Source organism: Scatophagus argus, chromosome 14 (genome assembly GCF_020382885.2).
Source record: "Scatophagus argus isolate fScaArg1 chromosome 14, fScaArg1.pri, whole genome shotgun sequence".
In the NCBI taxonomy this organism is placed as follows: Eukaryota; Metazoa; Chordata; class Actinopteri; family Scatophagidae; genus Scatophagus; species Scatophagus argus.
Window position 1 is genome coordinate 4,020,413 of NC_058506.1, and position 19,743 is coordinate 4,040,155.

A 19,743-nucleotide genomic window follows, 5' to 3' on the forward strand; every position below is an offset into this window, starting at 1 on the left:
AGCCGTGTTCTGATCAGTGCTGCTTGCACTATGTTCAGGCTTTTGTGCAATATGAATAGTCTTTGTCCATTATGTATAGTCGCTTTGTTATTATGTACATCTTGACAGCGGTATAGTATGTACAGTTGAAACCAGAAGTTTACATACACTATATAAAAAGACACAAAATCTTTTTTTTCTCACCTCTGATATCAAATCAGATTTAACTTTTCCCGTTTTAGGTCAATTAGGATTACCAAAATTATTTCTACTTGCTAAATGCCAGAATAATGAGAGAAAGAATATTTTAGACATTTTTTTATTGCTTTCTTCAAAGTGTCTACCGACATGGGCCGAAAGGCCACTCTGCCAGGAAGAGGCCATTACTCCAAAAGAAAAAAAAGCCAGATTACAGTTTGCAAATGCCCGCAGGGACAAAGACCTCAATATTTGGAGACATGTCCTGTGGTCTGATGAAACTAAAATCGAACTGTTTGGCCATAATGACCATTATTATGCTTGGAGGAAAAAGGCGGAAGCTTGCAAGCCTGAGAACACCATCCCAACTGTGAAATACGGGGGTGGCAGCATCACGTTGTGAGGTTGTTTTGCTGCAAGAGGGACTGGTGCACTTCACAAAAAAGATGGCATCATGAGGAAAGAACATTATGTGGAAATACTGAAGCAACATCTCAAGGCATCAGCCAGGAAGTTAAAGCTTGGGCGCAAATGGGTCTTCCAAATGGACAACGACCCAAAGCATACTGCCAAACTAGTTACAAAGTGGCTTAAGGACAACAAAGTCAATGTTTTGGAGTGGCTATCACAAAGCCCTGATCTCAATCCTATTGAAAATTTATGGGCAGAGCTGAAAAGGCATGTGCAAGCAAGGCAGCCTACAAACTCGGCTCAGTTACACCAGCTCTGTCAGGAGGAATGGGCCAAAATTCCTGCTAACTATTGTGAGAAGCTTATGGAAGGATATCCAAAACGTCTGACCCAAGTCATACAGTTTAAAGGCAATGGTACCAAATACTACTGAAATGTAAGTATGAAAGTAATAAAAAATTGTCTAAAAATACTCTCTCTCATTATTCTGATATTTAGCAAATAGAAATAATTTTGGTAATCCTAACTGACCTAAAACAGGAAAAGTTTAATCTGATTTAATGTCAGACAGTGAGAAAAAAAAAGATTATGTGTCTTTTTATACAGTGTATGTAAACTTCTGGTTTCAACTGTATATACAGGAACACACACAGTAACGTGTTGACTTTTGTGTAGCACACAGTCCCTGGACAAACCTTGTCTTGATTCACTGTTCACTGTACTACTGTAAACAGCTTAAATGACAATAAAAAAACCACTTGACTTGACTTTATAGCCATAATAAGACATTCATTGTCAGTTGTGAAGTTCTATCAAACCAGCGAAGTTTTATCAGGTTTTCCCATGGCAGGGTGGGGTAATTCTAACTGATGAAAAGTGACGATTAAGGAACACATATTAATCATTAAAAGGTTCTTTTTCAGCGTGCAAATTAGTAGCATATCGACTCTTTATTAGTTATTATTAAGCGTTTCTTAACGCCTTTTGACCACATTCTATAACTACAAGGCCATTAATCAAGTGAGCGCTTGCTTATGATATTCACTAGTAGTATGACACTTAACACCAACTCAAATAACTAGTGAATTTCTTATCAGTGAAATCTAATTTTGGAATGCAGAACTTGTTCTAAGTTAGGAAGACATATTTAGATTTATCGGGATGCTATTAACTCTAATTTTGTGTTTTGTTACATAACCCTGGACCATATTTATATTTAGTGTTATTAAGGGAAAATGACATTTCTTGTGGTACTACAACCTTATTTGGAAAACTTTTAACATGTGCATTAATAATAAGTAATGACTAAAGAAAGAGCCTAAATGCTGCTAATAAAAAATTAGTTAACGGACAGTATGTGTTCTATACTATGTGCTCCCTAGTATGTGCGCACCTGGTATGTGTCCACTTATCAGAAGGGTTGGTGGTTCGATCCCCAGCTCCGACAGGTCTGCATGTCAAAGTGTCCTTGAGCAATACACTGAACACCCAGATTGCTGCACCATCAGTGCGTCAATGTGTGCAAATGGTCAATGATGGTCAAGATCAATGCTTTCTGATGGATAGCAGCCTCTGCCATCAGTGTGTGAATGGAAGCATGCCACAGTAGTGAAAAGAGCTCTGAGTGGTCAGTACGACTAGAACAGTGCCATATGGGGACAGTTCATTTACCTAATCCAACGTTTTATCACTTTTTCCCATTTAACAGACATAAAATATCATTACAGACTGAAATAGTGTTCAGAAATTCAGACTTTTGTGAAGAAAATAAATTAAATAAAATCCCCCGACTATCCTTATTTAAAGGGAAATTAAATCTCAAAATTAATTAATGAATTACAATCTAGGTCTTCTTGTTTTATGCTATATACACATATTATGTATATGTGCTGGGAAAAAATGCTGTTAGGTGTCCCTTTCAAATCCAAATCCAAGTAAATATAACACGACTCTTCCAGGTTTTGCAGAACTATTTCTGTGACTGACAAAATATGAGCACTAATCTACATTTAGTTGGCCTAAGTAAGCAAATACACATGTCCTGGCACATGACCAACAGCAATGGTAGAAATACTTAGATTCTTTACTTAAGTAAATGCACCATTGCAACAATCTAAACGTATACCTACTGTGTTCAAAATCCTTCTTAAGTAAAAGTATTTCAGTAATATCTGCACACAGAGCTTAGCACAGCTTAGCACATAGAGTTTTTTTTTCGGATTAAACAAATAAGGTAAACGTGGATGTGTTAATGAGTGAGCTTTAAAGGTGCTGCTAGGCAGACTTTAAAGCTCACCATTTGACAGAGCCATGCTAGCTGATCCCCTGTTTAACTACTTTATATATAGTTAGGTGGTTTAGTCCAGTGGTTCCAAGTTTGGGGGTTGGGCCTCCTCTATACAGTCACAATATAAATCTAGACGGCTCAAATGAAGTATATCAACATAGTAAAAAAAAATGTACTACTTGAATAAGGTACTCTGTATCATCTTTTTCTTTCAACCACTGGTTACCAATGGGGAGTAAATTTAAGACCTCGGGCAGTCTACTGCAATATAGAAAGACAAAGTGCTTCCAAAAAGCACACTCACCTCAACAGTGAGTGCAACTGAATGACTATAATCAATATAGACTGGTGCCTTTTTAAAAGATCATTGTAGTCCTAATTTTGGGAGACACTTCAACACTGTTCAAAATTGGAGGTGAAATATTGAACAGGATCGGAGAAAGGCTGAAAAAAGTATACATGCTCAGCACAACCTTTCCTTAGCTAAAAGTATAAAAAGAAGTTAAATAAAAGGAGACATTTCCATGAAGAAAACAACATCCACACAGATATTTCCAGGCAATGGATGTGAGGCAGATGTATAAGTGTCTGTGTTAATTTCCTGTTTGCTGGGTCTCTTGGCCAGTACTGGCCTTCCCGGGGCTCTGGTTTACCCTTTGACTGCCAGGTACCTCTCAGACAAACAAAGCCATGTCCAGGGTCGGAACCCACCGCACATCTCCACACAGGCCAAAGAAAACACAGGCCAACATGCTTCTTAGCACAATGTGCAAAATCTCTGTTGAATACACATAAAGAGGCAGCACCAGACGAAAAAGACATCCCCTTGTTTTGAAAGGGTGTGATGGGTGGCAAAGAGCAAGGGTGTAGTCCCATCACAATTCACACTGAACCACATCATTCAGTGGACTCTGGATAATGTCTAGCTGAAGGGGATAAATGCATTTCATACAAGTGTATTTTCTGTGCAGAAATAAAGCTAGAGCTAATTACAGGTTCACACATACCTCTTGGCAGTGCATTCCTTCTGCAGCTTGGATAAGGATTCTTTCTCATCTTTCAGACTCTCGTGTTGAGCGGAGAATGCTTCCTCTGGCAGGGATAGAAAGGGGAAAAAGTAAATTATCAGGTGTGTGTGTTCTGTTCTACTACATCTGAACAGCCAGGTGGGCTGGTGTTTGGTTGGCTGCCATCCACTGTTAAACTTAAGCAAGATCAAACAGCTCTTTTGATCAGACCAAAATCATTTCCTTTTGACACCACATAAAACCAAACAACATGTATTCAAATTACAGGATTTGTCAGACTCTGTAAATACAGAGCTGCACAAATAAATAAAATCAGACAGATAAGGAAAAGTGATGATGCAGCCTGTGGATGTTGTGTAACTGCAATATTGGCAAGCTCACAACAGCTAGAACGAAGTATAACTCCAGGTTATGACAATATTAAAACCCTCTAACTCAATCAGTGTTCATACAGCATCATATACTATATATTATATTATTATTATACTATATATTAACACAAAAACATATGCATAATATTAATAAATAAAATTAAACATATTACTGACATCATTAGAGGATTTCATACTCAGCACTTAATTTAATTTTGAAAAGCTAAGTTGGTTCTCTTTTGGAACAGTTATTAAATGTGATACCCATCTGAAGTAAATAGACAAGCACTGATTCAAAACAACCAAACCACATGTATGTTTCACATTTTTCCCGCCAACACTCTCAAATAAACAGGAGAAAGGGTTTGCTTATTTAGTGTTCCATCTCTGAAGCTGAAAAAGGAAAAAGACAAATGGACAACTATGTGTGCTTTGTGATAATTATTAAAACCTAAGGATTCTTAAGAGTTCAAGGTGCAAGAGCTTATGGACTGAAGCTGCTATGTCAGACTGTGGTGACAAAGAGAGAAGAGAGCCACAAAGCAAAGCTCTTCGTGCCAAAAATCACATGCTGAATGTTTTATGTTCAGACTGTGAACATAAATATCAGTAATGAGGTTTCTCCCCAAGGTGGCTGGCCTCATAGGAGGACCCTGGTGTCAAGTCACTGCTCTTCCACTTTCACACAAACCAAGGGGAGTTGGCTTACGGAAAAGATAAGGCTACTTTTCCCGGTGCCTCCATTTAAAATGTACAGAGAACTACACAGTATTTACATTTAACTGTGAGAACTTAACAATACCCCAGGAAGAGCAGAGGGAAGTTGATGAGGACAGAACCATTAAAGAGGAAATGCATAGATCTTACGCATTTCACACAAGTCTGATTCCAGGTGTTGGGGTGTATAATTGCATAATGAAAGACAAGTTGCTTATAGCCTATCATGGCTCCAGATGGACTTGCACAAAGTCTGATGAATTGCCTCAACTGATGTCACAGTCAGTTTGGGCTGAAGACTACAAGTTTAAAAATGAAAAAAAAAAAAAATCTGCAGCTGTGAAGTTAGAGAAAACTTAGTTTACAAGACTTAATTTGAGACCGTAGCTTGCTACTCATAAAGGCTGAAGACTACACGAACATAACCGACCTGAGACTCTGACCAAACAGTCAAGCTGCATTGTGGGCAATGCAGATGGAAGCTTTTGACAAAGAAGAGGAATTCATTTTAGAATAATGATGACACCTCTGGTTCAGATGCATCTATTCTGATCCTTTTTTAAACTGTCCGTGGTGAGTCTGTTAATGTCGTAGTAGTCCAATACTAAGTCAGTGGAGTACTAATATAACTGGCTCCAATTCTGATTCACTTGTTGATAAGTTTTTTGGTTTCTATTTTTGGCATATTATTTGAGCAGAATAAAACAAACTTAAAGTACGTTGAAAGGAAAAACACTAATAACTAAAAGTCATAAATGGCCAAAACAGGGTCTTTAATCAAATTTTCTTCTCACGTATCCCAACCAAGCACCCATTAATGTCCATGAACAGCCAGGCAACAGTACAACTGGTAGCACCCACTGCTTTCTCATCTTTTGTACTATAATGAAATCAATAATTAAACTTCTGTCAATTCAAACATCTTGTAATGTTTCTGGTCGTTTCCCACGCTTTCTGCAGCATTACTCAGTGATGTTAGCGACTGCTAAAGTTGGAGTGCAAAACGTTGTTACAGATGTTAACAGTTCAGTTGCATGGAAAGCACAAATCAACGTTTTGTTATGTTTTTCTAACACCTGCACTGATCTGTCATGTCATAAATGCAATACATGTGCAGTTAAACACTGTCTACTGCATGCATTTAAATTGTTTTCTAATATTTCTTCTTATTATTATTTTGATGACTGAACTTCTAATCAAGCCTGCAGTCCACACTGTCAGATGGGATTACAGCAGCTGGCAGCAAAATGTGTTTTGAGCAATTAAGATTATCAAATCATGTGTCATCAGCTGGATCACAGGCGTTGCTTTTTATCACATACTTCCACGCATATCCATACTTCTCAACCTGACATCATAGGGGCAAAAGAAGAGATAACCTGACAGAGACAGAGGCAGGGAGAAAATAAAGTTACTCGCAACCATCTCCATCAGATGAGCGGGGAACACAGATAGTGTTAGACAGAGATCAGACAGGCTATCCCTATGCTGTGACGACATGAAAACATATTTTAACACTGACTGTCCAGGCCTGTATTGCACTCTGCTTTCATGTGATGCCCAGCTCTGTCGTATCTGTTCTATCCATCCATCTTCTCATCCTTTCATCCCTACAGACAAATCACACCAAATACCAATACATTATCTTTTATATTAAACATGAGTGGTGTGGGTGTAGGATCCAAAACTTGGCATGGCTTTATAATGCTCCAAAGATGTCCCAGTTACTGGAGAACCTCATGTGAAACGTTCTGATCTTACAATACATCAACCAGGCAGCTTTACTGATCCCTCTGGCAGCAGACATCAGGCTTTATGGGATTATGAAGGAAATCAAGCTGCAAAATGGACAACCACTCTGCTGGTCTAAAGGCTTGAGACTAGCTAGAAATTTGTGTAAGTACTGGAGTGCTCAGGGATTAGGTGAGGTCTGGAACGGTTTCTTAGGATGCTAAAAGTGATGCTCTGAGGTGTGAGGTGTCCTTGTCACTCACTTACACAAAACATCAATTACCATCCACTAATGCACAGAGGTTTAGAGCGGATTTGTCATAGAAACAGCAGCAACACTGGACTGGTTAAAACTTGCAGGAAAAACAGCTTTAACTTCCCACCGTGTTCCTGAATACAGGTGCTGTCATGTATAATGCCAAATGTGCAAAATAGAACTTATCACTGAAGCTATTGAGATGCACTTTGTATCATTAATAACAGAATCTTTAAAGACACTCTGCCTGTATCTTTTAATTTTATTTTGCTGTGGTCAGGACATTACTGGTCAAAGACTAAATGTGTTTACAACTGAACAATTCAGCATAGTAAACCTTCAGGTTTCACTTGGTGACATAATTATTGAAAGTCCTTTAACCCATAGAGGAATTAAAAAAAGATTAAAAAAAGTAAATTCCGACAGCTCAAAACATCACCACAAAGAATCACAAGAAATGAAATGAGCTGAAGAGCAATGTGGAACTGTTTCCAAGTAAAAAATTACACTGGTGTCTGGGGAAACGTGTATTATAGAAATGTAATATTTATGAAGATGTTAAGGAAACCATATTGGATGCTGCATTTTGGAAAACAACAGAGGCCTTGTTTTAAAGCCAACACTCTCCATGCTATATGACGAAAAGGTTTGGCTGTGACATAAAGACAGAGTGGTGTGTCAGGGGAGGTTACAAAGAAGCAGGAAAAAACATAGAAAGACATCCTGAATTTTTATTACACAGAGTGTTAGACTGCAGTACCTGTCACCTCTTATCCTCAATCAAGATGGCAGCCAACTGCAGGATGTAAATGTGTAAAAGCTGAGCTGCTGCTAAAGGAGTTTTAATGATGATAGCTTCAATATGAGACCCTTTCTCTGAGGTGACAAATACCTCCAAACACCATACCTTCACAAAACTTGTGTTCCTTATACTTGAGAAACCCAACCACTGACATTTATTGGTCGGGAGCCCTGGCTATGTTACAGAGCGTGAGAATAACTACCGTTACTAAGTACAATAAACGCTGTTCACAGAACTGATTTATGTCGTCTGCTAAAGGAGGGAAATTAGACAGGAGGAAATTGTGACAAGAGTGTGACCCCGGGAAAACTAAACCCATTAATTCTGGGGGAAGAAAAGAATGACTTTTATTTCAAATTCACAGCTGTAAAGAAGGAAAGAAACTGTGGTCATGCTCATATGTCCTCTGTTATGGACCGCGTGAAAGACATGCACTGGACTTAGCGTGTGTGCATTTGCAGAAGTAAAAAAAAAACAAAGCCTTTGCTTAGCTCTACAGTCCTGCTATGATTTCACTGCCATTACTGTAAATCAGCGGGCATTGAACAGCTAGTCGTTAACCTGTCATCAGGATGATACCGACTGCTGATGTTGCTCAGTGCTTATTATGCTAACGCTGCCTAGGATAGAAGAGGGAGCACACACAGATACGAACAAAGATGAAAACAGAATAGGCATCAGCAAGTCTGCAACAACATGGTTCTAATGTGGATACTCAACTTTCATCTCATCTTTATCTGCTATTTCACGTGTAGACGCACACACCTGCAGAGCCTCGGATGTATGTTTGGGTTTTCTGGAACCTTTGTTTTGAGAGAGGCCCGGTTTCCTGGGAATAACAGGTTGATAAGAGGTATTTCCTAATGGGCCCTATGGCTGTGTGAGAGATGGGAAGACCACACGCTCAGGTATAGATGAGATCCTAAAGAGTGTGACGAAGAATGAAGATTAACTGTGCATGTGGGATACCCTCTGGGGATACTATATAGCAGCATACATAGACCCAGTGTTAAACTGTCAATACAATTTAGAAAGAAACCTGTATCTAATGAGCTCTGGAAGCACTTCCAATTGAATCAACACTGACATTATATGAGTACATAAATCATTATCAACTTGTCTGATGAGAAATCTATATTATGTAATGGAACAAATTTTGCATGTGTTTTGACAGACAAGCCAGCAACGTCCAGAAGAACGTTTCAAAATGAAATTCAAGCTACAATTGATAAAATCATGTGTGACTCCAAAATGAAAGATGAGATCAGATGAAACAAACATGCTGGGGTGCCAATCTAAATACAATCAGACACAAAATCAGCTGCTGTATGAAATACTGTAAACACCTGTCTCAGAGAGTATCCTGTCTGTAATTAATGCAGGGCTTTTTTCCGATAGTGAAATAAATGAATATGTGCAGACTGATTAGAAGAGTTAAACAGCAAGCTGGAAGTACAGCAGAGCTCAGCAGCATATGGCTTTTGGCTTTTGAGTTATGAGTCTGGGAAAAAACAACAAAGATTTTCAGCACAGCCCCTATTCAGCTGCAGCATTTCAATTTATCCTAAAATACCTTTTCCCTCTTTAACCAGCTGAAGGAATTTTTTCTCCTGTTTCTTAATAACCACTTGTCCAGCCTGGAAAAAAGCCATCAATGGGCTGCCGAGAAGGAGAGCAGCGAGTTCTTTTGGCTGTAGACGGAGTGGTGACAGGTAAAGAGGCAGAGGATTAACGGCCTTTTTTTTAAAGGATTGCAGCACAAAGGAAACTTCCCGCTGAACCCCTCTTAGTGCTCTCTTTATGTGTGTGTGTGTATATCTACATACATGTGCAGACTACATGCTAATCATTTCCAATCCCCACCTCAGGTTGGTGGCTCAGTGAGGTGCCCTGCCCTTTGGCCAAACACAAGCTGATATTACTAACTCAAGGTTCCTACAGAGAGCACCTGGCCTACTTTAAGCAAACCTGTGCTGATGACTGTAAACTGACACATATCTAGTCAGTTTGTACAACTTATTTAGGAAAGGAAAAGGTCCAATCACTAACATAACAATTAGTGCAGCTGGTGAACCTCTTGGACAAAATAAACTTACTTTGGCAGCTTTGAGCTGTCTTCACTCAGCAATACAATGATGATGAATTAAAAGCATCCTCAGGCTCACTATTGCTATTAAACTTGCGTTTTTATAAGCACCAGCAGATCAAAATGCTGCATGTGCATGTGTTTTATTAATATTACTATTATTATCATTAAGCAATACTATTTTGCTGTATTGGGGACGTTTCGGGGTACAAGTCTTTGAGCAGTGGGCTTGTAGCCTCCAGCCAATAACAGTGAGTTCAAAGTATCGATAAAGAGCGGCAGGTGCGTTTGCCTCTTTAATGTGCTCTTATGCTGAATTTACACAAAATCCAGCAATGCGGCACCTTCCTGCAGGGTTGTGCGGAGGTGTGGCCATGTTTATCTGTCTATCGACAGATCCCTACATTTGCTGTGACTAACACTGCTCTCTCTCTTCATACACTGTCTAGCTCACTCAACCACCACTTCTCACCCGCAACCGAGTCCTGCTCATCCTGAAAAAGAAAAATTCGTGTATCTGCCCCACGATTCAGATCCACGCCAAAGGTGAATGGGTTCCTTCTTAGCCCATGATACACCTGAAAATCAGGCCACTACTTTTTCCATGATCCTGCTGACAAACAGACGAACAAACCAACAAACAGGACTGAAATCATGACATTTTCATGACACGATTTTCTCTGAAAATATCACAGTTTTGCTATTTCTACTGCAGCATCCTCACCTAAGTACCACTGCCTTGTATCTTCCCATGATCAGTAACAGCCAGTACTAAAACCTTCCTAAGCTCTCAGTCATCACAGTCAGGAGCTTCAGACTTTACAGGGTTAATTAAGTGACACCACTGCACAAACACAGTAACATTAATGGCCTGGCACAGGCTGTGAAAACCACACAAAAGGAATGCCTCTATATACTGTGCATAATCTGTGTAAAGTGTGTGTGTGTGTGTACACTGAGAGATCCAAATCCTCTGACTGGGAGCGTGATCAGGGTTTCCTGTGTGTGACAACACACTCTACTGTACTCTACTGTTACCTCAAGATGAACAGGTAACACAGCACGCACATAATCTACCTGTTGCTGTCAGGCAGGACTGAAACCTTGACTGAAAGTTTGGCTTGATTGCCTTGAGTGTCCTCTACATTACAAGGTATATTAATGGTACATATTGCAAATTTAAGACAGATTATGAACAGTAGTTCCATAAATGAATGGAAAGAATGAAAAAATCTGAGCTGTGTACTGTACTATAAACAAATCTGGGAAATTATACTTTAATAGGCTATGTTCAAAGAGATTTAATGTATAACTAGGGCTGGGTACCGAACTTCAGCTCTTATGGCACTGACCAAAATGCTTTGGTAGTACTGAGTATCAAAATACGCTTCGTCTTTTGGCGCCAAGTTTCGGTACCCTGAGGTTAATCACGTGATCAAGACCTGATCATGCTGCCAGCGATTGGCTTGGCATGCAGACGGGGTTCACGTGTATCTATGTTGGAAACTGTAGTTGTGTGTGTGTGTCGTCGAACCGATTAAAAAAATGCCACCGAGGTCAAAAGTTTGGCTCTATTTTAGCAAGATTGATGCCAATAGTGAGCGATGCAATATATGCAAAAAAAGTCATCGTTGCTAAGGCCGGCAACATGGCTAATTTGGTGGAGCACCTGACTGTGCACAGAATCAATTTCAGAGCAGAAAGTTGCTCCATGTTTGACTGCAAGAAGAGCAGACCGCAGCCTTCCTCCTCTCAGCATTCAAGTCCACCTGTGGATGTCACAAAGCCCAAGCGGTCTGATTCAAAATCTCCCTATGGCTGTGTGAGAGATGGGAAGACCACACGGTCAGGTATAGATGAGATCCTAAAGAGTGTGACGAAGAATGAAGATTAACTATGCCTGTGGGATACCCTCTGGGGATACTATATAGCAGCATACATAGACCCAGTGTTAAACTGTCAATACAATTTAGAAAGAAACCTGTATCTAATGAGCTCTGGAAGCACTTCTAATTGAATCAACATCGACATTATATGAGTACATAAATCATTATCAACTTGTCTGGAACAAATGGAACAAATTTTGCATGTGTTTTGACAGACAAGCCAGCAACGTCCAGAACAACGTTTCAAAATGAAATTCAAGCTACAATTGATAAAATCATGTGTGACTTCAAAGCCCAAGCGATCTGATTCAAAATCTCCACCACTGGACTCCGCTTCATCTGAGAGTACCAAGGATGGCGTGGTGTGTGGGATCATTAGACACTGACCTGTCACTTGTTTGCAACTGTGCTTTTGCACTTTTCCTGTAAGAAAACTGCTGAAAAATAAAACTCAAGATTTGTACTATAATGTGTAATTGAATTTTCTTTTTGTTAGAATTGATATTATAAAATTGGTATCGAAAAAAGTAGCGTTCAGGAACCGGTATTGGTACCGGTATCAAAATTTTTTGATTGATACCTAGCCCTATGTTTGACTGTAAAGGTTAGGCCTGTGTCTCTAATAAAGAGCAAATAATGGTCAAACTGTGGGACTGGGGAATTTGATTGAATTTGCTACATGTGATTTCACAGCTTAGCTCTAGCAGTAATTTCGGAGGTGAAAACACTGATTTTGTGCACTGAATACAAAATTCAATATGTGCTCTTACATGTACACAATGTTCACATCGCTGGCAATGTTGCTTGTTGATTATGCTGATGCAAAAGTTTTGTGTATTACTTTACTGTATTACTTGACATCCTCGATTTATCTGGGAAAAAGCTTCTCATACTGTGATATTAACAGCAACATTAGTTCAAGTGTACCTGGTGTGTGTGCGCAGCCATTTCCCTTACCTTTCTTCTGAAGCTGTGTCCTCTCCTTCTGCCGTTGGTCTATTTCCCTGCTGAGCGCCTTCCTCTGCCGCTGCAGTTCACTACGCAGCACGGCAATGCGCAGCTGCATACACTCCCGCTCTTTCTTCTGTTCAGTGGGTACAAAGCCAAATGATATGGAAAAAAAAAACAAAGAGGGGAATGAAAGAAAATATTTAGAATGTGCTCACAGCAAATTAGTAGTGTTTATCATCTTTCATAAAGACCCCAGGTTGCATTAATTTAATGTGTATCTCCTGAGCTTATATTCACCATCAATAAATCAGAATCCACTGTCAACAGCAGACAAGAAAGCTGCAGAATGATTTGGCAATTCAAAACAGCTCTCTGAGATCGGTGATACAGTACAAAGGTTCAGTAATGAGTTCCAGCTATGGAAATGGCTGGCAGCGAGTTAACTGGTACAGAGCTGTGGCTGTTAGTGTTCAACCAGCTGCACTGACAGGATGCGAGGAGATGAAGCTGAGAGCCCTGTTTTCATGGTGGTGTAACGACGCACAAGCAGCACTCCAAACACATTTTGCTGATCTTGAAATAGGCTTTGCCCATCTTTGTGGTATTTTGGTGGCCTGAGCAGAGCGCACCGTGTACAAGTGAGGTGAAAACAAGTGGGAGGTTCATTCAAATGAGGCAATTTAAGTCTGAAAGGCTTTGAAGCCAAAATAGATGCCTCAGAGTCACGGCTGTGTCTTGTGCAATGACACTCTGCTGTCTGTCTGGTTATTTCATTAAGAAAAACAAACAAAATGCTAATGATGGAATATATTATGAATTAAAAAGAACTCATGTACCATACCAACTATTGCAATCAACCAGTAGGTGCATTTAAATTGAAGTCTGCATTTGTCCATGAATAAAAACTACCGATGCTAATGGTATGTTATCTTTCGCTGACCCAATACGATGCAAACCTTCATTTCAATAAGTCCCTGCAGCCATTTGAGGACATCAGGACACATATGCTGACAAGTTTTTGAGAAGTGTCATTATGTGCTGCTGTTCACTGCGTTTGCCTTTGTTAAACTGTGCACAAAAGACAACAGGCTTCTACAGAAACTGCCACACACATCGGACTGATCAGTTATTATTTGATATTCTGTTCAATTCAGAAAATGTCAGATTACAGTGGCTCACCACTCTTGCTTGTCCTTTCCAACATACTTCGCAGTAAAAATGCATTTTTAAAACCAATTATAATACACGTGTTTAGACCTGGGACGTATTTGTCTTAATTCTGATTCAATTTTTCACTTCACCGTCTGTTGACTGACTGAGTGTCACGACTTAGTGGGACACTCAAATAGAACAGTACTATCATTAATGTCACTAGTAACACCTGTGCTTTTTCTCCTTTGAAGGGTCAAAACATCTGCTGCTAACATACGTATGCTTTCTCGCTAACAGAGCTTACTTGGAAATTTACTTGAAACCGAGCCATAATCATCGTTCATCATTAATCCTATTTCCTGGATGACAACTTAAAGTTTCTGCTGTATAAAAAGGTGTGTGTTCTTACATGTAAATAGTAATATGTTCCTACCTGCTTATGTTGTTTTTCTTTTATCAAAGGCACCAACCAAATGTTTGTTTGTTTCTGTATGATATCATAAATTGACCTCCACTCCCCAGGTCCACCCACATAGACCTTGTTTGGTTAGAAGCTCCCTGATTAACCTGTTCAGTTTGCTGCACCTGTGAGAGCTGAGCAACTTCCATCCAAAACCTTTTTACAGCAGACATCTTGAGCTTAAAGCTTATGTCTGATTAATAACATTAATGATTACTGCATTCATTTTAAGTATTGTATATTGCTTCAGCAGTGGTATTGTGCATGCTGGCTCACTAATACTGTTTCATTGGACTGACAAAGACCAAGTGTTCCTTTTCACCTTACACTAGATAAAGACAAGAGATAAAGAAAAAATGCTAAAGAGTAACTCCCAACACACACAAAAACACATGCAAACCTGTGAAAGCACACACCAATACAAAGCCCATCAATTCCAGATGAGTTTCTGCCTCTGCCTTTGTACCCACAATTCTCGCCTGGCGTTCACCATGTGCTCCCTGACCAGCAGCAGCACTCGACTGCACATCATTAGTCAACATGTTGCCCTCTCCATAGGGTGTCCCTTCATCGGGCTTCATGTCTCTATCTGGGAGAGGAGGAGCCTGCACCATGTAATGAGAAACAGCACTAGAGATTCATGAACAGATGGATGTGGATATGGTGAACAGCAGATGAAGGGGAGAGATTGGAAGTTAACAAAAACATACAACGAATAACCTCAACCTCAAAACCTCAAAAAGGACAACCTCAAATCATGCAAAGGAAGATTTAAGAGGCAATGTTTAGGGACTACCTGGATAATGACTAAGAAATGTACATGTAATATGAGTTGGAAGAGAAAAACACAGAGAGTTGGGAGGTAGTCCTGGCTGGCAGGATAGCAGAGATAAAGTCTTGTTATTCATCCTGTAGTTTGCAAGCAGCAACTATGGCATCTCACACACTCACACATACTCTCAGATAGTGATCGTGGCCTGGATCAGAGGAAATACAGATATGCTTCTTCTTGAAGACATCTGAGAGCTTTGTGGCAACAACAGAGAGGGGCATCAGTGGCGAGGACTGATAGAGCCTCCATCTCTCCAACCTGTCGCACCCTGATGCTTGCATGTTAACCACCACTGGCTTTGGCACGAACCATGAGAATCCTACACTTTCACTGGGCGGCACAGTTGACAAGTGGGTCACAGCCATGTCAGAGTGTGTGTGTGTGTGTGTGTGAGAGAGAGACTGTAACCCACCACCAGGGCCCGTCTGACTCCTACTGAACATCAAACAGCAGTGGGTCAGCTGAGTAAATAAGCAGCAGGCGTGGGGGGGCATGTTGTAACCCAGCAGATTAATGGAAGGGTGTGGGTGAGAGGGTGAAAGGGCCATGTGCTGAGGTTGGTGGCCTCCACTGCGTCCCCCTTTGATCCACGCTCACTGTGACGCGCACAGAAGGGTAGTACAGAGCTCTCCAAAGGCAAAGAGGGAAACCCTTAGAAGAGCCACACAATGCTCCACTCACCACAAGTTGGCGGGTTTTACAGAAAGGTAGAGGATAAGGATTATGTGATTTATTAGCTGATGGGAGCTCTGAAAAGGGTTTTAAGGAATGTTTCACTGAGGGGAAAATATCAGAGACAAGTTTTTGAAAGGGATCCTTTGTGGCAAAGGAATGGAGCCTCAGTGTTTTTGTGGGAAGGCTTGAGAAGGCTATAGAGGAGCTACTTTAATAAGAAGGGCGAAGGTCTGGGGAAAAGAACAAAAAAATCCAAAGCTGATGGAGAGCACAACGGAAAGCAACAGCTGTAACAGCTGTCTAAAGTGGTACTCCAAAGAGACACTCAAAACCTTTAAAATCTGGTATCTGTGAAAAGCACACACACATTCTCCTGAATACTTGAAACACTGAAGGGACATAAAAATATCCCATGAAAAATGAACTTGAGCATGTGAGATATGTAAACCTTTGAGCAGCAAAAAGCTTTTTCTACCTGGAGGATATAAACACCAAGGTGTCACTGCCAGTGCCTCAGGGCTTTACAGCAGCAAAAAGAGGGGATGCTTTTGAAGCGAATGTTTACAATAAACACAATGTCAATCCTTTTCACAGCTGTGTAGCTACCAATTCCGAAAATGTTAAATATGCTTTCTTACTAGGATGTGACAGGAGGAGGAAACAAAGACACTGCATTCCGGTCAAAGTATTTTTACTTAAGATATTTCTCATAGCTGTTTTTAATACTCTTTTTAGGGGTTTATTCATATTTGTTTAATTTCGACTCAGTGGGAGAGTCTGTACTGGGTTTTGCTGTTATTTACAGACGAGCTGTATTTATTTCCTGTCCACCATGGTCAGGACTTCTCCTGTTATTTACAGACGAGCTGTATTTATTTCCTGTCCACCATGGTCAGGGCTTAAGTCAAAATTATGCTCTATGCTACAACAAGCTATGGAATACCTAGGTGGGATGAACCCTCCAACCAGAATAGTGGACTCCAGAGTAAAGCTTAAACGCTACTAGTACACTTTCATAGGGTTCACAGATTGTCTTTGTACGAGTCTGTTTGTGAGCATATTGTTCAACCCAAGGGAATGCAATTCATTATGGATAAAATACCACCACTTTTAATTTCTCTGCTTTTAAATGACTCGAACATTATCGAGTGTAACTTCGTTATGACAGACGCATGAACATTTTATGCAGGAAACATTGCATCTTAAATTCATTTCATTTAATAACTGTCCACACAAGTCAACAGGATCTAAAGTTAATTAATGTGTTAATGTGTATTCTTCTACACATCCTAAAGGTCATGGACAATAGAAATATAGAAATGACCCAGAAAGGCCCCTCTGCTCAACATAATTTAAAAGAGACAATCATTTATTTGGGTGGGTGGTAGGTGAATGATTTATGCATACATGTGGATTCGATTGGACACAGACGGGATCCATGCATCACTAAGGTGCAGCCTGTGAACTACAGAGCAGACTGGAATCTCTGTGTTAACAGTGACAATAAGAGCGACGGCTGTCTCATATGAACAAATCCTCTGCAGGCTGAATGTGAAGATGCTGGCTATTACCCATATTCACTACAGTGACTACACAGTCATTTCACATTACTAAGCAGTGTACTGATATACTTCTCACCAGGTGAGAAAGTGACAAAAAACACAGTGTTTAACTGAGGAGAATATATATTTCGTTCACAACAGAATTTTACACGTGTCCCCCTAAAGTTCTGATCCCAGAATCCCCCCTAATATTGCTCCACTTTCATTACAGCCATTAAAATAAAAAGATACAATAGCTGCCCAAGGGGTGTAATGACATCTAACATTACTCTACATCTAGAGGCCACAAACTCTTAAATGCTGTTACATATTAGCACAGTTAAGCCTGCTCATGGATATTATTAGTACAGAAAACAATGGGTGTTATCACTGATCGCAGCAATTACTGTTCTCTGCTGTCAATGACCTTTCCCTGGAAAACACCTCACACTGTACCTCGTCTTTCTCAAAACATGAAATTAAATATATTTAAATATTTCTACAATAAATAAACTGATAAACAACACTGCCTGCTACCGAAAATGAGCAAACCAGCTGTCTAAACGCTGTTGCTGATGAAAAGGTAAGTTGCTGATGAACTTGAAAATGCTGCCGATGGGTGACTGTGCTCACCCGCTCTGTGCATGTCGCCGTTGTCCTGAGCTTCTCCTCGATCTCCTTCCCAATCTTCTGCACGGTCACTTGGGTCTGCTTGATGGCTCTCTGGGCTGTGTGAAGTCTGCAGGAGGAGGGGAACACAAAGTCACCATCCAGATCATCGTTTAGAACCATGCACTGGACCACAAAAACAACCCCATGTTGAAACTGTGTCTCCAAGAGGCAATGACTACACCAGACAGTCTTTTCATGTAGCTTGGATGTTTACAGTGACCGTTTGGAGGGCTTCATGAATTATGATTGTCCCCATGTGGAAGAGTCATTGTGCAGTGTGTCTGTTATGCCTCCTTTCTTTTTCCGATTTACTTTGGGCTAATCTTCATTGTTCCAGCCCGACTGTTGAGTCTCTTAAACTATAAAGGTTACTGTCGTGTTTTGACAGTAAACAAAAGGACATAAACAATATTGAAAACATTCCTAATAATAAAAGTTTACTGTTCATTAGACCAGACAAACCAAGTTCTTAAATACCACAAACCACAAATGTCACAAGAAAAGTTCATTCACCATTATTTCCTAATAATCCTTCCACAACATAACATCAAAAGTTTTGTGATGGACCAGAATCAGTTCCAGAAAGCAAAGACAACTGTTAAAAGGCCAACTAATTAAATGCAACCACTAAGATGGATGCCTTATTCCAAAGGCTTGTCAGTGTCATCACTGAAAGTGGGAACAGCAACATCAGTACACAAAAGACAAGCCATCGCATTATTTAGACCACCAATAACAGGGGTAATTAACTTTCAAATATGCTTTCTTCCTGTCCAGAGTCCATAAAAAGAAAGACACCCCATCTCAACACTACCCGAGGGACTCCAATAACTCATCCACAGACGACACTCATTCCCATAGTGGGAATGAGTTCCTGAGAATGGGGAACTGGCAATCATGCTGTCAGAGTGGTGTTAGATCATCCACTTTTCACTAAATGTCTCAATGCCAATTATATACCACAACTGCTGGAGTGTACTAATAATGGTTATGTTTTTTCCTGGTGGATACTGAAAGGCTAAACTTTCTAGGCTCTAAACTAAGATGTAATTAGTTCTTATTGTTACCATGTTTATTCGTCTCCTAAACCTGTGGTTTGGATCATAAAGGTGACGTGAACAGGGTTTTCTTTAGTTATGCACTTTCTTTCACTGTTTAAAAAATTGCATCTTGAGTGGGTTTAGTGTGAGAGGCTCTTTCAACAGGCTTAACAGGGCCCTTTCCTGTTTTCAATGAAACTCCTATGGATACTACTGCCTCTTTCTGACAACCAACCTGATGATGTAAACAGGGTTTTAGGGAGGAGTCTTGTAAAAAAAAAATCATTTCATGTTTTCTGCCCATGTTGTTTAATCTGTCTGAGGTGACAGTGATAGAAGTTGGAGATAGTCCTTTGGAACATCAGGGCAAAGTTGTTTTGACAGCTTCATCTGTTTAGGTGATTGCGATGTTAGAATCTGATATGGCCTTTTCCCCCAGGTGAGAATAGTTATCTCCTCTCTCCTTTTCACGCATGTCTGCCCTGTTATCACAGCCTGAGTCCTGGCCAAACGCCTGCCTGTCAGGCTCTATCACAACCTATGAACCTGTAGGGGGCAGGGGCACCTTGGACGCTCACTGATGCTACAGTTAAATCACTGGGAAACTGTCCAGAGAACACCTTCACACGAGCTGTGATAACTTTCCTTTTCCAAGACACGAGAGGTGA

The 19,743-nt window shown here is 40.2% G+C and overlaps 1 protein-coding gene across 1 annotated transcript in view; it reads right to left on the reverse strand.

Annotated features, from left to right (window-relative positions):
- The window catches only part of uvrag (UV radiation resistance associated gene), an 86,808-nt gene that overhangs the window by 54,003 nt on the left and 13,062 nt on the right, over nucleotides 1–19,743 (reverse strand). The window contains exons 7-9 of the mRNA XM_046409775.1: nucleotides 17,997–18,102; nucleotides 12,710–12,836; nucleotides 3,883–3,967 (exon numbers count right to left, since the gene is read on the reverse strand). Of these exons, the coding sequence (XP_046265731.1) occupies nucleotides 3,883–3,967; nucleotides 12,710–12,836; nucleotides 17,997–18,102 (318 nt within the window). The remainder of the gene's footprint in view (nucleotides 1–3,882; nucleotides 3,968–12,709; nucleotides 12,837–17,996; nucleotides 18,103–19,743) is intronic.